A 23,080-nucleotide genomic window follows, 5' to 3' on the forward strand; every position below is an offset into this window, starting at 1 on the left:
GAGAACTTCACGAGTGGCATTTGCCGTGTGGGCCCGGGCGTTGTCGTGAATCAGCAAGATCTTTGAGCCCAACTTTCCCCTGTGCTTGTTTTGTATTGCTCTTCTGAGGTTGTGCAGACTTTGGCAATACCTTTGAGAGTTTATTGTAGTGCCTCTTTCCAGGAAATCCACAAAAATCACACCTTTTCTGTCCCAAAAGACAGTCATTACGTGGTTGAAGGCGCAGGCGGCCGAATTTTACGACGAAGGAATTTCCAAGCTCGTCCATCGCTACGATAAGTGCCTTAATTTAAATGGCAACTATGTAGAAAAGTAGTATTTAAGTGTGGCTGTCATCTGTATATAATTAAAAAAATTCCAATACTTTATTTATTTTTAATTCCAAAACGTAATGTACTTTGTGGATAGCCCTCGTAATATTTGTCGCAAAGATTAATAAGTTACAAGTGAAACTAAGCTTTCACATATAATGTTGATATTTTTGCGCGTTTTACACTTTAAGACACATCACACAAATGTGCCAGTAAAATGTTTAATACCAAAATAAATCTCTGATCTTCTGGGCTCAAAATTCTTCTAGATGGCTTGTCATTAAAGAGTTGATTTTTAAATGAGAGTCAAATGCTCTGTGATTTAAGAAATTCATCGTACATTCTCGCACATAATTCATCTTGCGCAAAAGGAAATTTACTTTGAAAATAACGCTTTTCAAACCACAATTCGCAATATTTTCCCGCGAACTGTTGCAAATAGATTTGTTCCAGCATTTTCCAGAGTGTGCCACATAAGATGCGCCCCCGCGCTTGCGCAGCTACGATGACATAGAAAGCCCATATGTTTGTATGTGTAAAACACTAAAAGATCTTACATTATGTCATAAAAGAAATAAGACATCAGAGGGTACTCCAAGAGAGTCGGAATTTCTTGAACCATACTGAAATGAATAATTCGCGTTAAAGTGCACATTCATATGTCCAGATTCCCAGCGAAGTAGGCCTCGATCTAATATTAAGCTTTTCAGTGTGAGTTTTGGGATGTAAATTTTATTGGAACACCAGTACTGTATTATCTAATGTTTGCTTCTTTATTATGGCATAATGCCATATGTGCTAGAAGATGAAAACATGCACTTGAAATGCAGTGAATAGTTGAAACTAGCCAATAGCGTGGAATTAAACACTTCATTTGAAACAAACTGGCTGCCTCAGCGGAAAATATAAATAAAAAGCGAATTTCTTTACCAAAGCGACAAAAATAACTTCATTGTTCTACAAGGCGATTGATGCTTGACTGTCAGAAAGGTGGAAATAAAATTACATATGGAACTAACAACATATTGTAGCCTCCCATAATCATGTGAATGTATTTTAATTCACTTGATAGCTCCCAGCCACAGAAATCACTTTTTTTTCCATTTGATGTGAGAGCAGTAAATGGAGATGCAACAGCAAAATCACTAAATGTAAATCCCCCACTATAACTCTGACTGCTCTGCGCATCAGCCCCGGATCCACGACATTTCGAACCGGGGCAATACTAGATGATGCCGTCCCCCCTCCCCCCCACCCCTCTCTCGAGCATTTGAGATAGGACGTAAAAAATTTAAAAAAACGACCTTTCAAAAATATGTTGATTTTGTAGCGCACATCTTTCTGAAGAGTCTGATGCATAAAATTTCGAGGAAATGTAAGAAGTGTTATTTGGTCTTAAGTGTGCCAAAGTGCAGTGCCACTCCTCTTCACACAGCATTCTTCTACCACGTCACTGTACTTTGCATTGTGGAACTCAAATGTGTATATTTTTTGTAATGGATGCCATCAAACTATATTCAGGACAGCGGAAATTAAAATGTCCTGTGGTGCTTCTCCTGCTCCCAGTCGGCCGGTTTGACATAATGCCCCTCTTTTTTTATATAAAAAAGCCCCCCACAATTAATACTGGATGGGATTATTTGTAACCGGAAGAACAAGAACTATTCAGAAATTTGGACTCTTTATTGGCTATTAGCTAATAACTTGCTGTTCTGTGTGGCATAAAATGAAATACAGGGTTGAGTTGTTTTGGGGGAGGAGACCAATCTGCGAGGTCATCGGTCTCATCGGATTAGGGAAGGATGGGTAAGAAAGTCGTGCGTGCCCTTTTCAAAGGAAACATCCCAGAATTTGCCTGAAGAGATTTAGGGAAATAACGGAAAACCTAAATCAGGATGGCCAGACACGGGATTGAACCGTCATCCTCCCAAATGCGAGTCCAATGTGCGTACCACTGCGCCACCTCGCTCTGTGAAATACAGGATACATAAAACCAGGTACAACAAGAGACAAGCAAGACAGTCCACATTTCTTCAATCCTTAAGTCTTAGCGTTTTTTTCTCTCTCTAATCTTGGTACAGCTTTACATGATATGCTTTCCTTTCTGCGAAAGAATCTATTACCTCATCAAAGTTCGTCAAACGTTTTGCTACATGAAAATTCTAAATGTCGTTGTCTAATACCGAAAAAGCTGTTAATGCAAATAGTACCCAAGACTGGTGTGGTTTCTTGATCTGATTATGTCTATTTTGTCACTGTCTGCTAACCAAAAGAAAAAAATGGTTCAAATGGCTCTGAGCACTATGGGACTCAACTGCTGCGGTCATAAGTCCCCTAAAACTTAGAACTACTTAAACCTAACTAACCTAAGGACATCACACACATCCATGCCCGAGGCAGGATTCGAACCTGCGACCGTAGCAGTCGCACGGTTCCGGACTGCGCGCCTAGAACCGCGAGTAACCAAAAGAAAACAGGTCTTTCTAATATTGCAGCAAGTAACACACACCAAATAAGCGAGACTGTTTTGGTAATAATTGTCATTTTTATAATATGACAGAATATAATTCGCTAAGTACCAATATGAAATGCCTATTTGGCCTACTATAACCAAAAAGCTTTATTTTAGGAAATAGTTTCACATTTCATTCATACGCTCCAGTTTTTGAAGCACGAGATCGAAAAGTAGTAGTACGAAATTTTTGGATAAATTTGGAATCGTCATATTATTCCATAATATGTGTGATGTCCCCGTTTCTTCTCCTTCCTCATTCTAACAAACTATCTTCTCAGCACTAATTCTGTAACTATTCCTATCATTGTCAAAGCTCATTCGTTCTCCGGTTAACTCTTCTAACCCTGCCAGAATCACCGGTTTAGTTATCCAGCGATTATTCTCCGGTTACGCGTTATTACGTGTTCGTACAACGCGTTTTCCGCGCTTCTCCCAGAATAGAACTTAAGCGGCTGCTAGCCAGGAAATGTACAACTTTGCCCTTTCTACTGTAGCGATCTGGTCAAAAATTTTCTGTCAAAATTTCATTTTCTTGGATACACCGAGAAGATAACGTAATCTTTCTTACCTGTTATTCCAGTTAGTCGTTTATTTCCACTCTGGTAGTCTGAACCTATGGACTTCGCTAGTAATTATAATAATGCTAATCATTCGCATACCCAATCAATCACATAAACAAACGGCATTCACCCGTTCAGCTTTATTCCGCTCAGCTCTTATAGCCCAATCACCTTTTGTCTGCAGGGAAGTTTATTTCTAAATGCAACGAGGATTCCCATGGCATGGACATCGCGTACACTATGCCCACATTCAAAAATCAACTTATGATTCATTCAGAAAGCAACTTAGAATGTGTTCAAAAAGCAACAGGGATGCGTTTCAAAATCATTTGAATAATCGATAGACTAACGTGCGCTAGCTGCTTGGCGCTTTGTGAAAGAAGTTTTTTTTTCCTCAACAATACGAATTTGCCCCCCTCTCACCACCGAAATTGCCGCCCGGTTCAGATACCTCGGTTTGCTGCGTACACAACCAACAGTAACATTTCTGTAGCCAGAAGCGGGAGGAGGTACTACTCATACGCAACTCAACTACGCATGCGCATGATCCCGCTCGTAACTGCTTACATGAATCTAATGTAAACAGTTGTGACGTCACGCTCATCGGAGGTAATTTGTTGTCACGAAGCATTGCACAGTCTTCCAAAACCTTTTGACACATTTTGCTGTTGGCAAATTCTTGTATGAGCACTGTTTTTTTTATGGCGTTTTTCCTATGCAATTTAAGTTTTATTCTCTCGTTCATATTTTGTTGCTGCAGTATTATTCTGCAGCAGCGGGATACAGTAATATCCTTTGTTAGAGTATCGGTTCTTACCAGTCAAAATTACAAAAAATTAACTGAAAACTAAAACAATGAAAAATTCCCGGAATTCTAAAAAATTCTCGGGTTTTTCCCGGTTTTCTCCCGGATGAAAAAATTCCCGGGTATTTCCCGGATCTCCCGGTTGTCCCGGGTCTTATACACCCTGCATAACCACATCCTCTCCCTTGCTTCCATAGTACAAGACTACACCATCCACTTCCACCAATGGTTTGCAAGGACTGGCTGTGGCACAGATGATATCTTCTCTTGTGCTGTAGCCCAAGTTATGAAGAGGTTCCTTTATTTTGACAAATAGATCATAATCCCATGGATTCATATTGGGTAAATACTGTGGATGTTCAAGTATCTTCAACGCTTACGTGTGCAGGAGCTCCTGCATGGGGGTAACCGTGTGGCATCATGCATTGTCATGAACGATGATGGGATGAAGTGTCAGAAAGAATACTGTTGTACACTGTGACCTCATTCCACTTCAGTCTTGATCCACGCACATTGTTCTTCTTATGAAAACATACAGTTAGGGCACTTGAATTGGCCTCTCGCAATTTCAGACAATACACACTGCAGCTGACTCACACACAGCCATCACTGCTCACTGCACTACTCCAACTGACCTTCTGTTATCAGTTACAAACAGTGGGTATGCCATTTGACACACATCCTTCATGTTATGTCAGTGTTCCCACTACTTTTTATCCAACCTGTGAGTATGAGAGTGGAATCAGTAAGCATGATTGAAGTACAAGTGGAACATTTCACTCCAGTGAAACATTTCATACTAATGGAATATTTCATTAAGAGTTCTGCTGATGTACAGGTTTTTCAGTCATTAATATTGTCACATAGAAGAAGGTTTAATTAGATAAATGACAAACACTAACCTCAATTAACGAAGGTTTATTCTGCACTTGCACATACAAGACTGCGGAGCGAACTGCCTTTGGTCATAACACATACAGTATACTGGGTGGTCCATTGATAGTGACTGGGCCAAATATCTCACGAAATAAGCATCAAATGAAAAAACTACAAACAACGAAACTTGTCTAGCTTGAAGGGAGAAACCAGATGGCGATATGGTTGGGCTGCTAGATGGCGCTGCCATAGGTCAAACGGATATCAGCTGCATTTTTTAAAATAGGAACCCCCATTTTTATTACATATTTGTGTAGTATGTAAAGAAATAGGAATGTTTTAGCTGGACCACTTTTTTCGCTTTGTGATAGATGCCATTGTAATAGTCACAAATGTATAAGTACATGGTATCATGTAACATTCTGCCAGTGCGGACAGTATTTGCTTTGTGATACATTACCCGTGTTAAAATGGACCGTTTACCAATTGCGGAAAAGGTAGATATCATGTTGATGTATGGCTATTGTGATCAAAATGCCAAACAGGCATGTGCTATGTATGCTGCTCGGTATCCTGGATATCATCATCCAAGTGTCCGGACCATTCGCCAGATAGTTACATTATTTAAGGAAACAGTGTTCAGCCACATGTGAAACGTCAGCCACGATCTGCAACAAATGATGATGCCCAAGTAGGTGTTTTAGCTGCAGTCATGGCTAAGCCGCACATCAGTAGCAGACAAACTGTGCAAGAATCGGCAATCTCAAAAACGTCGGTGTTGAGAATGCTACATCAACGTCGATTGCCCCAGTACCATACTTCTATGTACCAGGAATTGCATGGCGACGACTTTGAACATCTTGTACAGTTCTGCTACTGGACACAAGAGTAATTACAGGACGATGACAGATTTTTTGCATGTGTTCTATTTAACAACGAAGCGTCATTCACCAACAGCAGTAACGTAAACCGGCATAATAAGCACTATTGGGCAACGGAAAATCCACTATGGCTGCGACAAGTGGAACATCTGCGACCTTGGAATTGGCCCCCATTTTATCGATGGCAATCTAAATGGTGCAATGTATGCTGACTGCCTACGTAATGTTCTACCAATGTTACTACAAGATGTTTCACTGCATGACTGAATGGCGATGTACTACCAACATGATGGATATCCAGCATATAGCTCACATGCGGTTAAAGCAGTACTGAATTTCATTACAGGTTGATTGGTCGTCGAAGCACCATACCATGGCCCGCACGTTCACCGGATCTGACGTCCTCGGATTTCTTCCTGTCGGGAAAGTTGGAGGATATGTGCTACCGTGATCCACCGACAGCGCCTGACAACATGCGTCATCGCATTGTCAATGCATGTGCGAACATTACAGAAGGCGAACTACTCGCTGTTGAGAGGAATGTCGTTACATGTATTGCCAAATGCAGTGAGGTTGACAGACATCATTTTGAACATTTATTGCACTAATGTGGTATTTACAGGTAATCACGCTGTAACAACATGCGTTCTCAGAAATGATAAGTTCACAAAGGTACATGTCTCATCCAAGATGGCCGCCGAGTAAGTGACGCCAGAAATTGTTTCCAGAAAGTTAAGTGATTTAGACAGGAATATAATTTAGTTTAACGCCGATAACAAATAAATACGTGCATTAGTGTATCGTTTAGTCTTGCCGTTGAAGGTTTGACTTTTCTTTGCGTATTTTTTCGGAAAACACGAAAAGATCGTAACTTCGCGAAGTCGCGCTTAGGCTTAAATTTTGTAAACGTGTTTGTTTCTTGTTTCACGGTAATTTAACTAGTTTCTCGGTAGCAAATAAGTAAACTACCGTAAATAACGTATAACTTCATTGTTTTAAAACAGATTTCAGAAAAACAGCGTAACTTTATATCAGAAACTTGCTTATATACATTTGTTTATAGGCCTAATTCTCGTAACGTTTTTGGAGAATCAAACTTAAAGTATCTCGTTTAATTGTCCATTTTTTATTCCATCGAGTGAAATATATAATAAATAGAGTATACCTTCATTGTTTTATTACAGATCTCAGAAAAACAGCGGAATTTTAAATCAGAAACTTGCTTATATACATTTGTGAATAGACTTAATTCTTGTAACGTCTTTTTTTGATTTTCGGTAATTTAATTGATTTATTCTAGCTAAAGTATTATTTTTACCATGAGTGAGAAGTGCCTGACTTGCCGTAGAATTGTTAGTTCCGGGGTTTGGTGTGATGGATGCAGTAGTTTTTTTTCACTGGGGGGACTGCAGTGGGGTGGGTGTCCGGGAAGTGGATCAGGCTCATCACCGGTTATGTAGGATTTGCAGCAGAGATAGGAAGATAGTGGAACAGGAGGGGAAAATTGCTGCCCTTCAGGCTGAGCTAGATCAGGCTAGGGAAGATCTGGACAGGTTAAGGAGGGAGAAGGGCAAAGAGAGGTGGGAAGTGGCAACAGGTAATAGAAGGAACAGGCCTAGAACTAAGTCTGAAATTTTTGTGGTGAATGTCAAAAATAAGTTTGAACTGTTGCTTCAGTTAGAAACTGATGAGCCTCAAGCAGAGGTAGGTGTAGACAGGACACAACAAACTTTCAATAGGATATTGAAAAAGAATGTAGGAAAGTCATCGAAAAGGAAGAAAGTTTTGTTGTTAGGCAGTTCTCATGCCAGAGGTGTAGGCCAACTTCTACAGGAGGAATTAGGACCAGAATACCAGGTCACAAATTTTTTCAAACCAAGTGCTAGTCTGGATCAGGTGACAGAGGATTTAGGTTCACTCTGTAAAGGATTTACCATGGAAGACACCGTGGTTATTGTGGGAGGACCAGGGAATAGCATCGACAGAGATCCTGGGTACAGTATAGAGTGTGACCTGGTGAAGATTGCCTCGGCATCGAGACACACCAATGTTGAATTTGTATCTGTCCTGAGACGCCATGACCGGCCTCATTTGAACTCTTCTGTTGGAAGAGTTAATTTGGAGTTGGAACGGCTGCTTGGGTTGGGTGCGGGGGCTCATATTGGTGTGGTTCCTGTTGATTCTCTCAGTAGGTGGGACTATACCAGACATGGCCTACATCTCAACAGGAAATGGAAGGGGAAACTGGCTGGGGTAATAGCAGGAAATTTAAGGGGGGGAGGCACTGCCATGAATGGTAAAATACCAGTGGTTACAGGTGTTGGAGCAGCACCTTTTTTAGAATAGGTAAGACAGAAAGATGTCAAGTTCTACGAGAGGTCAGGATTGAAAGAAATTAAACAGCACAATTCTAGCACATTGGATCACCAATCACAGCTATCAATTATAAATTTTCACCAATCACCAGAAATTTTATCTCCACCAAGTTGTATCTCAGTCCTAGGTAATTGCATTGATGAATCAAAGTCACCCACCCCAGTTGACATAATCTGCCTCTCTGAACACCATGTGACCATTGGTATAGCAACTAGGCCTAAGCACAATGAGAAACTCAGACAGGAGAGTACTGCAAATGTTAGAATAAGGAAAGGTTCTCATAAAAGTATAATTAAAAATAATGTAAGTATATTTCATCAAAATATTGGGAGTTTAAAGGATAAAATAGATGAGCTTCTGGTTTGTTTAGAAGATTTAGAAGTTGAGGATGAAATAGATATACTATGCCTGTCTGAGCATCACATTGTTACTGATATGGATAAGGTAAATGTAAGTGGATGTAAGCTCTCTGCACATGTAATGAGAGAAAATATGGAGAAAGGAGGAGTTGCCATATATGTCAAAAGTTATCATTGTGCAAAAAGTATAGAAACAAAAAAGTTTTGTGTCGAGAAACATATAGAAGCATGTGCCTGTGAGCTTAAATTAAATAAAGGCATATTTATAATTGTAACTGTATATAGGTCCCCATCAGGAAATTTTCATCTATTTCTCAAAAATTTGGACTCCATGTTGTGCTATCTGTCAGACATGGGGAAGCAAATTATTATTTGTGGGGACTTCAATGTAGATTCTCTGAAAGAGGGTAATAGGAAAAATGACCTTGAAGTACTACTCGGTTCTTTCAATTTGACACCCGTTATTGATTTTCCTACTCGGGTGGTAAAGGATAGCAGCTCACTGATAGATAACTTCTTTATAGACCAAGATAAGTTTAACCAGATAAATGCTCAGCCTGTTGAGAATGGTCTTTCTGATCATGGTGCACAGCTAGTTACAATATATGACATAGTTCCATTCAGCAATACTAAACAGTCCTCCAAAGTAGTACGTTCAGTCAACGATTTAACAATTGCAAATTTCAGGGTAAGCCTACAGCAGATAGACTGGGATGAGGTGTACCGTGAACCTGATGCCAATTTAAAATATAATTTATTTCATGACATTTTTGTAAATGCATTTGAAAACTGCTTCCCCAAGAAAATAGTTAAATATACTCGTAAGAAACCTTGTAACAAACCATGGCTTACTAAGGGTATAAAAATATCTTGTAACCGGAAAAGGGAAATGTATCTGACAGCAAGAAAGAGTAGTGACCCAGAAACTATCAAACATTATAAAAACTACTGCCTTATATTAAGAAAAGTTATTACAAAATCCAGAAGTATGTGTATCATGTCTGAAATCAGCAACTCTGATAATAAAATTAAAACAATTTGGAATATTATTAAAAGAGAAACAGGTCAACCAAGAGCACAGGAAGACAGTATTACCATCAAATTGAATGAAAACTTTATGAACAAAAAGTCAGAAGTTGAAAATATTTTTAATAATCATTTTCTAAATGTTGTGGATATAGTAGGATCCAGGTGTTCATTAGAAGATGCTAGGCTGTTAATGGAAGAGGCCATACCTATGCAATTTGATACAATTGAAATCTCACCCACTTCTCCCACTGAAATTAGGAAAATAATAAACTTGCTTAAAAGCAAAAACTCACATGGAATTGATGGCATTTCCAGCAAAATACTAAAAGCTTGTTCTCAACAGATAAGTAAGATTCTCAGCCACCTGTGTAATAGCTCTCTGGAACAGGGCATTTTCCCTGATAGACTGAAATATGCTATTGTTATACCTTTGCATAAAAAGGGGGATAGATCTGATGTCAACAATTACCGTCCAATCTCCCTTCTAACAGCTTTATCCAAAATTTTTGAGAAAGTAATGTATTCAAGAGTAGCTTCACATATCTGTAAAAATGAAGTACTAACAACATGTCAGTTTGGATTCCAGAAAGGTTTTTCAACAGAAAATGCCATATATGCCTTCACCAATCAAATTTTGAATGATCTGAATAACCGAACACCACCCATTGGGATTTTTTGTGATCTCTCAAAGGCTTTTGATTGTGTAAATCATGAAATTCTGCTAGACAAGCTCAAATATTGTGGCACGAGTGGGACAGTGCACAAATGGTTCAATTCGTACTTAACTGGACGAGTGCAGAAAGTTGAAATAAGCAGTTCTCATAATATGCAAAGATCAGCACATTCCTCAAACTGGGGAACTATCAAGAATGGGGTTCCACAAGGGTCAGTCTTGGGTCCTTTGTTGTTGTTAATATATATTAATGACCTGCCATTCTATAATCATGAAGAGGCAAAGTTAGTTCTCTTTGCTGATGATACAAGTATAGTAATCACACCTGACAAACAAGAATTAACTGATGAAATTGTCAATACTGTCTTTCAGAAAATTACTAAGTGGTTCCTTGTAAACGGACTCTCACTGAAGTTTGATAAGACACAGTACATACAGTTCCATACAGTGAATGGTATGACGCCATTAATAAATATAGACCTTAATCAGAAGCATATAGCTAAGGTAGAATATTCCACATTTTTAGGTGTGTCCATTGATGAGAGATTAAATTGGAAGAAACACATTGATGATCTGCTGAAACGTTTGAGTTCAGCTACTTATGCAATAAGGGTCATTGCAAATTTTGGTGATAAACATCTTAGTAAATTAGCTTACTATGCCTATTTTCACTCATTGCTTTCACATGGTATCATATTTTGGGGTAATTTATCACTGAGGAATAAAGTATTTATTGCACAAAAGCGTGTAATCAGAATAATAGCTGGAGTCCACCAAAGATCATCCTGCAGACATTTATTTAAGGATCTTGGGATATTCGCAGTAGCTTCTCAGTATATATACTCTCTTATGAAATTTGTTATTAACAACCAAACCCAATTCAAAAGTAATAGCAGTGTGCATAACTACAATACTAGGAAAAAGGATGATCTTCACTATTCAAGATTAAATCTAACTTTGGCACAGAAAGGGGTGAATTATACTGCCACTAAAGTCTTTGGTCACTTACCAAATAGTATCAAAAGTCTGGCAGATAACCAACAAGTATTTAAGAAGAAATTAAAAGAATTTCTGAATGACAACTCCTTCTACTCCTTAGAGGAATTTTTAGATATAAGTTAAGAAAAAAAAATTTAAAAAAATAAAAAAATTGTTATATTAACTTAAGTATGTTGTTAAATTAACTTAATTATGTCATGTATTGGAAAATTTGACTCGTTCCACATCATTACGAAATATCGTATTCATGATCCATGGAAGTAGTATTAATCTAATCTAATCCAATGTATCACATTGGAACAACCTAAATAAAATGTTCAAACGTACCTACGTTCAGTATTTTAATTTAAAAAACCTACCTGTTACCAACTGTTCGTCTAAAATTGTGTGCCATTTATTTGTGACTATTACAGCGCCAACTATCCCAAAGCGAAAAAAGTGGTCCAACTAAAACATTCTTATTTCTTTACGTACTACACGAATGTGTAATAAAAAATGGGGGTTCCTAACGCAGTTGATATCCATTTGACCTATGGCAGTGCCATCTAGAGGAACAACCATAGCGCCATCTGGTTTCCCCCTTCGAGCTAGACAAGTTTAGTTCTTTGTAGTTTTTTCGTTTGACGCTTATTTCGTGAGGTATTCGGCCTGGTCATGATCAATGGACCACCCTGTATATACAGCTACAGAACATTCCAGTACAATGATTCTTGACATTTGTGGATACTTCTAGAATGTACTCGAACCGAATACAGAAATTAAAAATGTACAGTCAAGGTGAGTTTTGAACTCATGACCCTCCATGCATCAGCTTAGTATCATAACCACTACACCACGGTGCTACTCAGCTTCTTCTGTGACAATATGACTGACTTAGGCTACGCAATAAAATCTATTCATGTGGGTAGAACTGGTTAATGATGTTAGCCTCTATGCAATGTAGTGAACTTGAAAACATTTTAAGCAATCTGATTGCAACATTCAAATTTACCATCCAACATTTAGAGGTTAAGAACAGTTATTTGGTAAGAGCACTGGAATATATTATTAGAAAATATACATTATTCATACTTGAAAATAATTTTAAGCTCAAAGTTGAACTGAATTTCCACAGTTTTAAAACTAACCTGAATTGGAAGCTTATGACTGAGATCATCAACATTATTGCTAATGTATTTTCAGAACAGTCATAGCGCAAGAAGATTCTTTGTTATGATTTATTTTCAGAATTTATGTATCAGTGAGTGCTGCAGCAGTACTTTGACCTGAGATACATTTCTGTAATATTGAGTCTGATCTTGGCTACAAATGGTTCAAATGGCTCTAAGAACTATGGGACTTAACATCTGAGGTCATCAGTCCCCTGGACTTAGAACTACCTAAACCTAACTAACTTAAGGACATCACACACATCCATACCCGAGGCAGGATTCGAACCTGCGACTGCAGCAGCTGAGAGGTTCCGTACTGAAGCGCCTAGAACCGCTCGACCACAGCGGCCGGCTTTTTGGCTACAAGCTGGATAGTTATGCATCTAGCAGAACCTCCACACCTTTGCCAAAAGAGTATTCCATTCACATGTTACAAATCATTTATTACAACATTATAAAGATGAGGAGAATTCTGAAATATTCCTTGAGTTGTTTATTTGATTACAAGTCATTACTGACAATGTGTTGTATCCAGCATCTTTAAAAGCATTGGGCACATTGCACTCTGAGGATCTTTGTTATGACAGTTGGCTTTAGTGTTGCTAAAAGGCAAAACTTACTATCTTTCAATTTCTTTAAAGTGATGCGTAAGTCAACACTGGAACAAAGCTACTTGCATACATTTCTTTTCCATTTCTCATGAATACTGAATTTTTAAAATCGAGCAGATGAGATATAGTGCATATAAGGCTCATTCCTACCACCTTAGGAATGCACTATGATATGGGTAATGCCCCCCGGCCTCAACCTTTGCTAGTCTGGGTGTCCTCTATCTGCCTATCCCCTTATCTGCTCCCACTCCAGAACAAACATGCCTTCTATCGCACCAACACACCTGTAAGTAATTTCCTCTTCTCTCCTCTCCCTTCCCCCCCCCCCCCCTCTTGGCCCTCCTATCCTGCACCTAGCAACCCTACTCTGTCTGCACAACATTCCTGCATGAGCCCAAAGGCAGTTACTTCCAAAGAATGGCTTAGTTTAAAATCTAAATATATTTCTAACACTCTTTCTCAGTGTACCAGTCAGTGACTCAATTCTTCCTCTTTGTGGTGAGTATCAATCTATTCTTCCCACACTGTTGTTTGTTTTCTTCTTATTTTCTTCAGCCTCCCAAAACTGATATTACTGCTAAGGCTGCTGCTGCTGTTACTACTTCAATTACTATTGCTGCTCTCCTCTGCTCTTTCTTCCTTCTCCTCCTCTTTCACTACAGAGATAATGTACAGAGCAATAAAACAAATGATTCACAAAGGAGCTCAATGTTACAATACCTGAGTTGTTCTAGCACCTTGCATTGCTGAAAGAGGTGCTCTCCCACAGTAATTGCCGCATGGGGTAGCTGCGCAGTCTAAGGTGCCTTGACAGGGTCAGTGCAGCTCCCCCCGTCAGAGGTTCGAGTCCTCCCTCGGATATAGGTGTGTGTGTTTTCCTTAACGTAAGTTAGTTTAAGTTAGATTAGGTAGTGCGTAAACTTAGGGACCAATGACCTCCACAGTTTGGTCTGGTAAGACCTTACCACAAATTTCCAATTTTTCCATAGTAATTCCCAATGTCAACATCCAGCTGAATTTTGAAACTGAGGAAACAAAGATATTTCATGAACGGTACAAGCCAATAACTACAGTGAGATTATGTTTGTAGTGAAAGATAGCAGCTCAAATAGGAACAGATACTTTACAAATCAAAGTCACTCACAATATGAGTACATACATCAGGAAACAGTGGCTTCAGATTGCTGCCAGGAAGACAAAGCTATTCTGTTTCAATATGAACAACTAATAGGACTAGATGGTTTTACAGGCTGCCTTCAATGATGAGGTTCTCAGCTAGAGAACTAGCTGTAAGAAAATCAGATGGAAGACTGAGATTCATGGGAAGAATTCTAAGGAAATATAAGTCACACACAAAAGAGTTAAAGTCAACAAATTCTTAATTGGATTGTCAAGTTAGGATATTTTTCTGACAGGTTTAATTAAAATTCATAGAAGAGAAGTGTGTTTTGTCATGTGTTCATTTACTCTATGTGTGTGTATAATGGAGCTACTCATTAAAATCCAGTGGCAGATGCCACAAGTGAGGTATGGTGCAAAATAAGTCACCATCTCTGTCCTTAGGTCAGCACAGTATGAGTTGCTTTTAAATGCAAAATGAACTGAACTGGGCTTCTTGAATAATTTATCTGTAAGTTGACCCCATTGTAATTTGTTATCCAGTTGGACCCCAAGAAATTTCACAGTGTTGCACTTACAATTTGTCTAGCAAAATTATCTGTAAGACTAAGAATTAAATTGTTTTCTGTGAACCAGCTGTATGCCTGTTCGGCTATCACTGAGCTCTGTCAGGTACAGGTAAGTTTGGAAATGGTTCAAAAAATGGCTCTGGCCACTATGGGACTTAACATCTGTGATCATCAGTCCCCTAGAACTTAGAACTACTTAAACCTAATTAACCTAAGGACATCACACACATCCATGCCCGAGGCAGGATTTGAACCTGCGACAGTAGCGGTCACGCAGTTCCAGACTGAAGTGCCTAGAACCACACGGCCACACTGGCCGGTGCAAGTTTGGACTACTGATTAAGTCATTATCAAGTATTACAGTTTTTGAACCATCCCTTAAAGTCATTAGGAAATCATTTATGCAGATTAAGAAGGCAAGCAATCCCAATACCACAACTTGTGTGACCTCATTGACCTCATATATTATCACCTATAGTAAGTTTAGTATCATTTCTGTGACACACTGTGTCAATCTGATAAACTCCTTTCTGTCATCAAGGTAGGATTTCATCCATACAAGAGGAAGCCAGAATTCTGTGATCGACACAATCAAATGCTTCGGCATGATCACAGAACACAACAGGATTTTTTTAAATGTCTTTCTCACTCTGAAGCAGAGTGTGCACTGATATGAAACTTCTTTTGACTTTGTGTGCCAGTCCTCTACCAACTGAGCTACCCAAGCACAAACATGATCCATCCTCACAATTTTGCTTCCACCCCTACTTCATCTCCTGCATTCCAAACTTCACAGAAGTTCTCCTGGGCAACTCATGGGAGTAGCACTCCTTACTTCCAAAAGTGCTACACCTACAAGTTATGCAGGAATACTTCTGTAAAGTTTGGAACTTAAGAGAAGAGTTATTGGCAGAAGTTTTTGTTGTTGTTATTGTTGTTTTTGTTGCTGTGGTCTTCAGTCCAGAGACTGGTTTGATGCAGCTCTCCATGCTACTCTATCCTGTGCAAGCTTCTTCATCTCCCAGTACCTACTGCAACCTACATCCTCCAGAATCTTCTTAGTGTATTCATCTCTTGGTCTCCCTCTACGATTTTTACCCTCCAAACTGCCCTCAAATACTAAATTGGTGATCCCTTGATGCCTCAGAACATGTCTTACCAACTGATCCCTTCTTCTAGTGAAGTTGTGCCACAAATTTCTTTTCTCCTTAATTCTATTTTATACCTCCTCATTAGTTATGTGATCCACCCATCTAATTTTCAGCATTCTTCTGTAGCACCACATTTCAAAAGCTTCTATTCTCTTCTTGTCCAAACTATTTATCATCCACATTACACTTCCATACATGGCTACAATCCATACAAATACATTCAGAAACGACTTCCTGACACTTAAATCTATACTCGATGTTAACAAATTTCTCTTCTTCAGAAACGTTTTCATTGCCATTGCCAGTCTTTATTTTATATCCTCTCTACTTCGACCATCATCAGTTATTTTGCTCCTCAAATAGCAAAACTCATCTACTACGTTAAGTGTCTCATTTCCTAATCTAATTCTCTCAGCATCACATGACTTCATTTGACTACATTCCATTATCCTCATTTTGCTTTTATTAATGTACATCTTATACCTTGCTTTCAAGACACTCTCTATTCCATTCAACTGCTCTTCCACATCCTTTGCTGTCTCTGATAGAATTACAATGTCATTGGCGAACCTCAAAGTTTTATTTCTTCTCCATGGATTTTAATACCTACTCTGAATTTTTCTTTTGTTTCTTTTACTGCTTGCACAATATGCAGATTGAATAACATCGGGGATAGGGTACACTCCCTTCCCAACCACTGCTTCCCTTTCATGCCCCTAGACTCTTATAACGGCATCTTGTTTCTGTACAAATTGTAAATAGCATTTCACTCCCTGTATTTTACTACTGGCACCTTCAGGATTTGAAAGAGAGTACTCCAGTCAACATTGTCAAAAGCTTTCTCTAAGTCTACAAATGCTAGAAATGTAGGTTTGCCTTTCCTTTGTCTATCTTCTAAGATAAGTCGTAGAGTCAGTATTGCCTCACATGTTCCAACATTTCTACGGAATCCAAACTGATCTTCCCCGAGGTCCGCTTCTACCAGTTTTCCCATTCGTCTGTAAAGAATTCGTGTTAGTATTTTGCAGCTGTGACTTATTAAACTGATAGTTTGGTAATTTTCACATCTGTCAACACCTGCTTCCTTTGGGATTTGAATTATTATATTCTTCTGGAAGTTTGAGGATATTTCACCTGTCTCAAACATGTCTCTCACCAGATGGTACAGTTTTGTCAGGGCTTGCTCTCCCAAGGTTCTCAGTAGTTCTAATGGAATTTTGTCTACTCCCAGGGCCTTGTTTCAAGTTAGGTCTTGCAGTGCTCTGTCAAACTCTTCACGCAGTATCATATCTCCCATTTCATCGTCTTCTACATCCTCTTCTATTTCCATAATATTGTCCTCAAGTACATTTCCCATGTACAGACCCTCTATATACTCCTTCCACATTTCTGCTTTCTCTTCTTTGCTTACAACTGAGTTTCCATCTGAGCTCTTGATGTTCATACAAGTGGCTCTCTTTTCTCCAAAGGTCTCTTTAATTTTCCTGTAGGCAGTATCTATCTTACCCATAGTGAGATATGCCCCTACATCCTTACATTTGTCCTCTAGCCATCCCTGCTTAGCCACTTTGCACTTCCTGCCGATCTCATTTTTGAGATGTTTGTATTCCTTTCTGCCTGCTTCATTTACTGTATTTTTATATTTTCTTGTTTCATCAATTAAATTCAATATATCTTCTGGATTTCTATTAGCCCTTGTATTTTTACCTACTTGATCCTATGCTGCCTTCGCTATTTCATCTCTCAAAGCTACCCTTTCTTCTTCTACTGTATTTCTTTCCCTCATTCCTGTCAATCGCTCCCTTATGCTCTCCTTGAAACTCTCTACAACCTCTGGTTCTGTCAGTTTATCCAGGCCCCATCTCCTTAAATTCCCACCTCTTTGCAGTTTCTTCAATTTTAATCTACAGGTCATAATCAATAGATTGAGGTCAGAGTCCACATCTGCCCCTGGAAAAGTCTTACAATTTAAAACCTGGTTCCTAAATCTCTGTGTTACTATTATACAATCTATCTGAAACCTTCCAGTATCTCCAGGCCTCTGCCATGTATACAACCTTCTTTTATGATTCTTGAACCAAGTGTTAGCTATGATAAAGTTATGTTCTGTGCAAAATTCTACCAGGCGGCTTCCTCTTTCTTTTCTTACCCCCATTCCATATTCACCCACAACATTTCCTTCTCTTCCCTTCCCTACTATCAAATTCCAGTCACCCATGACTATAAAGTTTTCATCTTCCTTCACTATCTGAATAATTTTTTTTTTACCTCATCATACATTTCATCAATCTCTTCGTCATCTCTGGAGCTAGTTGGCATATAAATGTGTGCTACTGGGCTTCTTGTCTATCTTGACCACAATTACGCATTCAGTATGCTATTTGTAGTAGCCTACCCACAATCCTTTTTTTTTTTTTAATTCATTATTAAACCTACTCCTGCATTACCCCTATTTGATTTTGTATTTATAAACCTGTAATCACCTGACCAGAAGTCTTGTCCTTCCTGCCACCGAACTTCACTAAATCCCACTATATCCAACTTTAACCTATCCATTTCCCTTTTTAAATTTTCTAACCTACCTGCCTGATTAAGGAATCTGACATTCCACACTCCGATCTGTAGAACGCCAGTTTTCTTTCTCCTGATAATGACGTCCTCCTGAGTAGTCCCCGCCCGGAGATCCAAATGGGGGACTATTTTACCTCCAGAATATTTTACCCACAAGGACACCATCATCATTTAACCATACAGTAAAGCTGCATGCCCTCGGGAAAAATTATAGGTGTTGTTTCCTCTTGCTTTCAGCCGTTCACAGTACCAGGACAGAAAGACCGTTTTGGTTAGTGTTACAAGGCCAAATCAGTCAGTCATCCAGACTGTTGCCCCTGAAACTACTGAAAAGGCTGCTGTCCCCTCTTCAGGAACAACACATTTGTCTGGCCTCTCAACAGATATCCCTGCACTGTGGTTGCACCTACAGTACGGCTATCTGTATCGCTGAGGCACGCAAGCCTCCCCACCAACGATAAGGTCCATGGTTTATGGGGGAGGCTTGTGAGACATACTCTGTCTTTTTTTCTAAAGTGTGGCAATTAAGATTTTTCAACTTTTCTGTTGCAGTCTCCAAAATTGCAAACAAGCCTCAGGTCTTTTGCACCACCATTCTTTGCATATGCTTTATGTACCCTATTAGTATGACTTGATATAGACCCTTACATTTGAGCAGTATAAATACATAAAATTTTTGGGTGACATAAACGTATTGATAAAGGGCAAAACTACTAAAAAACTGTGATACAAAGTACAAAATTGTACTGCACACATTGTAGAACAGTTCACCACTAACAATCTTATTGTTAACAAAAAGGAAACTGTCGCGATGCACATTCGTACCATACAAAACAAGCATACATTAACCCCTGCTAGGCATGTCTTTAACAAACAATAAGTAACTGTAAACTACACAAAATTTCTAGAAATGTGAATTCAGGAAAACATAAAGTGGGACACACACACACACACACACACACACACACACACACACACACACACACACATCAGCAAGAACCTATGCAAAATATGGTATGTCATAAAAATGCTTGCTAGGTGTTCAATAAAAAAGAAACCTTAAAAAGTGTATAATAAGCACAAGTAGAATCACTGCTGGATATATTATATTTTCTTGGGGCAACTTGCCAGTTAGCAGATGGTGTATCATAGCACAAAAGAGCATCATGCAGCAACTGAAAATGCAGCCCCTAGAAACTCTTGCTAATTCCTATTTATATAGACAACACACTACTACAGTGACTTCTTATAGAACATCCACTGAGGTCTTTACAGTATCTTATTAACAAAATAAACATAATTCCTTCTGAGGACAAGAATGATTTTGTTTAGTTACAAAATATCATTAGAGAACACCACCAGGCTCTCTCCAAAGCGTACACCTTGAAACCAAAAACAGTGAAAATCTTTATTTCATGATGACGATTATCAGTCTAATAGTGAGTATGTCATCCCTGCACATGGATGAGTCCTTCCACTCTGCAAAGCATTATCTCGATTAGACCATCAAGTTTATCTTGGGGTGTAAGGTTCCATTCCTCAGTGGTAGCTTCAGTGTTAGATGGATTTGGCACTGTGCAATGACCACCTTCAACAGGGCCAATGCGTGCTCAATTGTGTTCATGTCTGGGGATTATGCTGGCCAATGCATTCAGTTGCATCTCTGAAGATACCAAGACTCTGCTAGAGTACAGTGTGGTCCTGCACTGTCATCGACTAGGATAAATTTGTCACCAACTTCACATCTGTAGGGCCTTAAAACCATTTGTAGGACCTCTTGGAGATATTGAAGACCAGTCAAATTGCCACAGATTGGAATTAGTGGGGTCTGCCATCCTATCATTATTACCCCCCATAACATTACACTTCCACATGCAAACCGGTGGACTTCTTGAACATATTGGCATTCCTAATACCGTCTAGCACTTCGCTAAACACTAACACATCTAATTTCCAGTCGCTAATCAATCCTGATCTCATCAGCAAACATGATATTACTCCATTATGCAATGGTCCAATGTTGATGTGCAAAAACCCTGGTCCTTAAATTGCATCAGTTCCATTGGTTCAGTGGACAACTTCTCATTGGTCTTCTGGGATGAAGACCATCCTGATGCAGTCTTCTACATACTGTTTAGTTTAGGATATGAATCCCTGTTGCCTGGAAGAAGCAATTTCCAATATTTTTGGCAGTTGATGTTGGTCACCTGCAAGCCAACAGCTGGAGTTAACAATACTGCATTGTGTTGTCATATGAGGATGACTACCGCAAGGTCTATCGTTGACATTTCCAGTCTCTTTGTACTTTCTCCACACCTTAGACACACCACTTTATGTGACATGTAACTGATTGGCAACATCTTGCTGTATACGACCAGCTGAAAGTAAAGCCACAATCTTGACTCCATCAAATGTTGTATGCCTCTATGGGGCATGTTACTGCAGTGCTGAACACAAAGTGAAGCTGCTGTTGATACTGGACTGATCACGATATGCCACTGTGGCAGCAGTATGTTTACATGACTGTGAAATGGCTGTAAAGCATGCCATTAGTAAGTACCATCCAGGCTATGGGCTCTAACTAGATAATGGATAGATCAATGAGACCTCTAATATCATAGACTACATTTTACAATAGTATTCCAGAATTCTGTTGATCAGTGTATGTACACAGTCACCAGGCAAAAATAAGATCCTGACAATGAGTTTGTAAACACAACTGCCAGATGAAATGGATCACCACAAACTGCGAAAAAAGCTTTACAATAAACTTAGCCACCACATCAAGGCAATAAAAGAAATACAAAAATTCAAAATGGCTCTAAAACTATATTTTCAAGGTAGATGCTATTATACGATACATGATTATCTGTTGGTAGAAATTTAAATTATTGTCCTCTTTCTTTTATATATATAAAATTGCTTTTGGTATCTATTGTGCTATATATTAAATTGTACTATTAGTTTCATTATTATATGGCACTGTTTTATTGTATTGTATTACATGCGTAAAATTATTTATGGAATTGAATTAATTTTACAGTAATAATCTGAAACTGTGTATTAATGTACAAAAAGTCATATCCTATATCAATTCCTTGATTAAATTGACGCTTAATAAAAAATAAACAAATAAATAAATAAATATGGAGCACACAAATGTTTTGTATACAATGCTTTGTATACAATGCTTTGTATACAATATCTGTGTAGATGAGCCTGAGTGTCCCAGTATCCTACCAATAACCATAGTCTGCCATTGTGTAACCTACAATTGAATCGGCATGAGTCACAATTTTACCTCTTTTCAAATCATGCACCGAAAGTGCAAAGGCTAACATATGGTGAGTGGAGGATGTAGTTCAGCCTGGAGGTGGTTTTGTGATGTTTTGTGTGTGTTCTTTGGATATGGCTTATGTTCACTTATTCATGTTACCATGAACATGGACCAGCATGGTTGTTTAAACATTTTTGATGACTAAGTGTTGCCCTTTCTTCTGTATCTTCATGACGCGTATCATCTTCCTAGATGACAAGTCATGTTCACAGGACTGCAATACTTTGTTCCTTGTTTTCGAACATTCAGGCACCCTATTGTGCCTCAACTGGCTTGCTGAATCACACAATCATAAAACCACAAGAAATGTCTGGGACTATTTGAAACAGCAGATGAAGAAATCAATTAACGTCCCCAAAATTCATGAGCTCTATAGGATCTCATCACCAATGAGTGTCTGCGCTTAGATATGGCATACATGAAGAAACTTGTGAATTCTCTTCCTCACCAAACCGAGTCCCTTTTTCATGGCTAGAAGTGGTGTTATATAATGTCTTGTGTATGTGGTTAATTTATTGTCCTGCGTGCTTAAAATCTGATGTGTAATTGCAGTTCCTTAATACAGTTTATCAGCACTTACTGAGATTAACATTTAATATAATAATCCAAGTATAAACTCACCAGCTGTTTCTCTGAAGTCTCTTTCGAGGGAATGTTCTTTCCATGGACTGATGGACCTTCTGTTCGTCTACAAAAAACAATGAGATTTTTAACTTAGTAGTTTATCTCTGTTGCACAAGATATCAGCATCTTTGGCTCACATCCAATCAATAACTGACAATTTTTCAAAAAAATATCTACACTGGTTTCCATTATTTAGGAAAATATTTAAATAAATCAAGTAACCAGAATGAATATTCTACACTGCAGTGAAGTACAGAGTGGTTTGAAACTTTCTGACACATTAAAGCTCTGTGCCAGGTAGGAAATATATCTGAATGCTGATCATTTGGAGACAATGCTCAAACATCTAGGGCAGGCTATTACAACACTGCTCCATAGGACACAGATGCTCCCAGACATCCCTTATATCACCAGCAGGCAAGTGCAACTTGTAAAGGCTATTGCTTTACAAGTTGCACTTGCTTGAACATCCTGGTCACTCTTGCCAATGTACATGAAATACATGAAATGTATTCACAGTTGCAAATTTGTGAAGACAAACAAACATCACCTGTATAAGGGAG

The 23,080-nt window shown here is 38.7% G+C and overlaps 1 protein-coding gene across 1 annotated transcript in view; it reads right to left on the reverse strand.

The window, feature by feature from the left end:
• Nucleotides 1-23,080, reverse strand: part of LOC126234606 (pseudouridine-5'-phosphate glycosidase-like) — a 191,483-nt gene that overhangs the window by 9,290 nt on the left and 159,113 nt on the right. Inside the window, exon 9 of the mRNA XM_049943330.1 lies at nt 22,515-22,581. Coding sequence (XP_049799287.1) covers nt 22,515-22,581 — 67 coding nt within the window. The remainder of the gene's footprint in view (nt 1-22,514; nt 22,582-23,080) is intronic.

The sequence above is a fragment of the Schistocerca nitens genome, chromosome 2 (genome assembly GCF_023898315.1).
Source record: "Schistocerca nitens isolate TAMUIC-IGC-003100 chromosome 2, iqSchNite1.1, whole genome shotgun sequence".
NCBI classification, from domain to species: Eukaryota; Metazoa; Arthropoda; class Insecta; order Orthoptera; family Acrididae; genus Schistocerca; species Schistocerca nitens.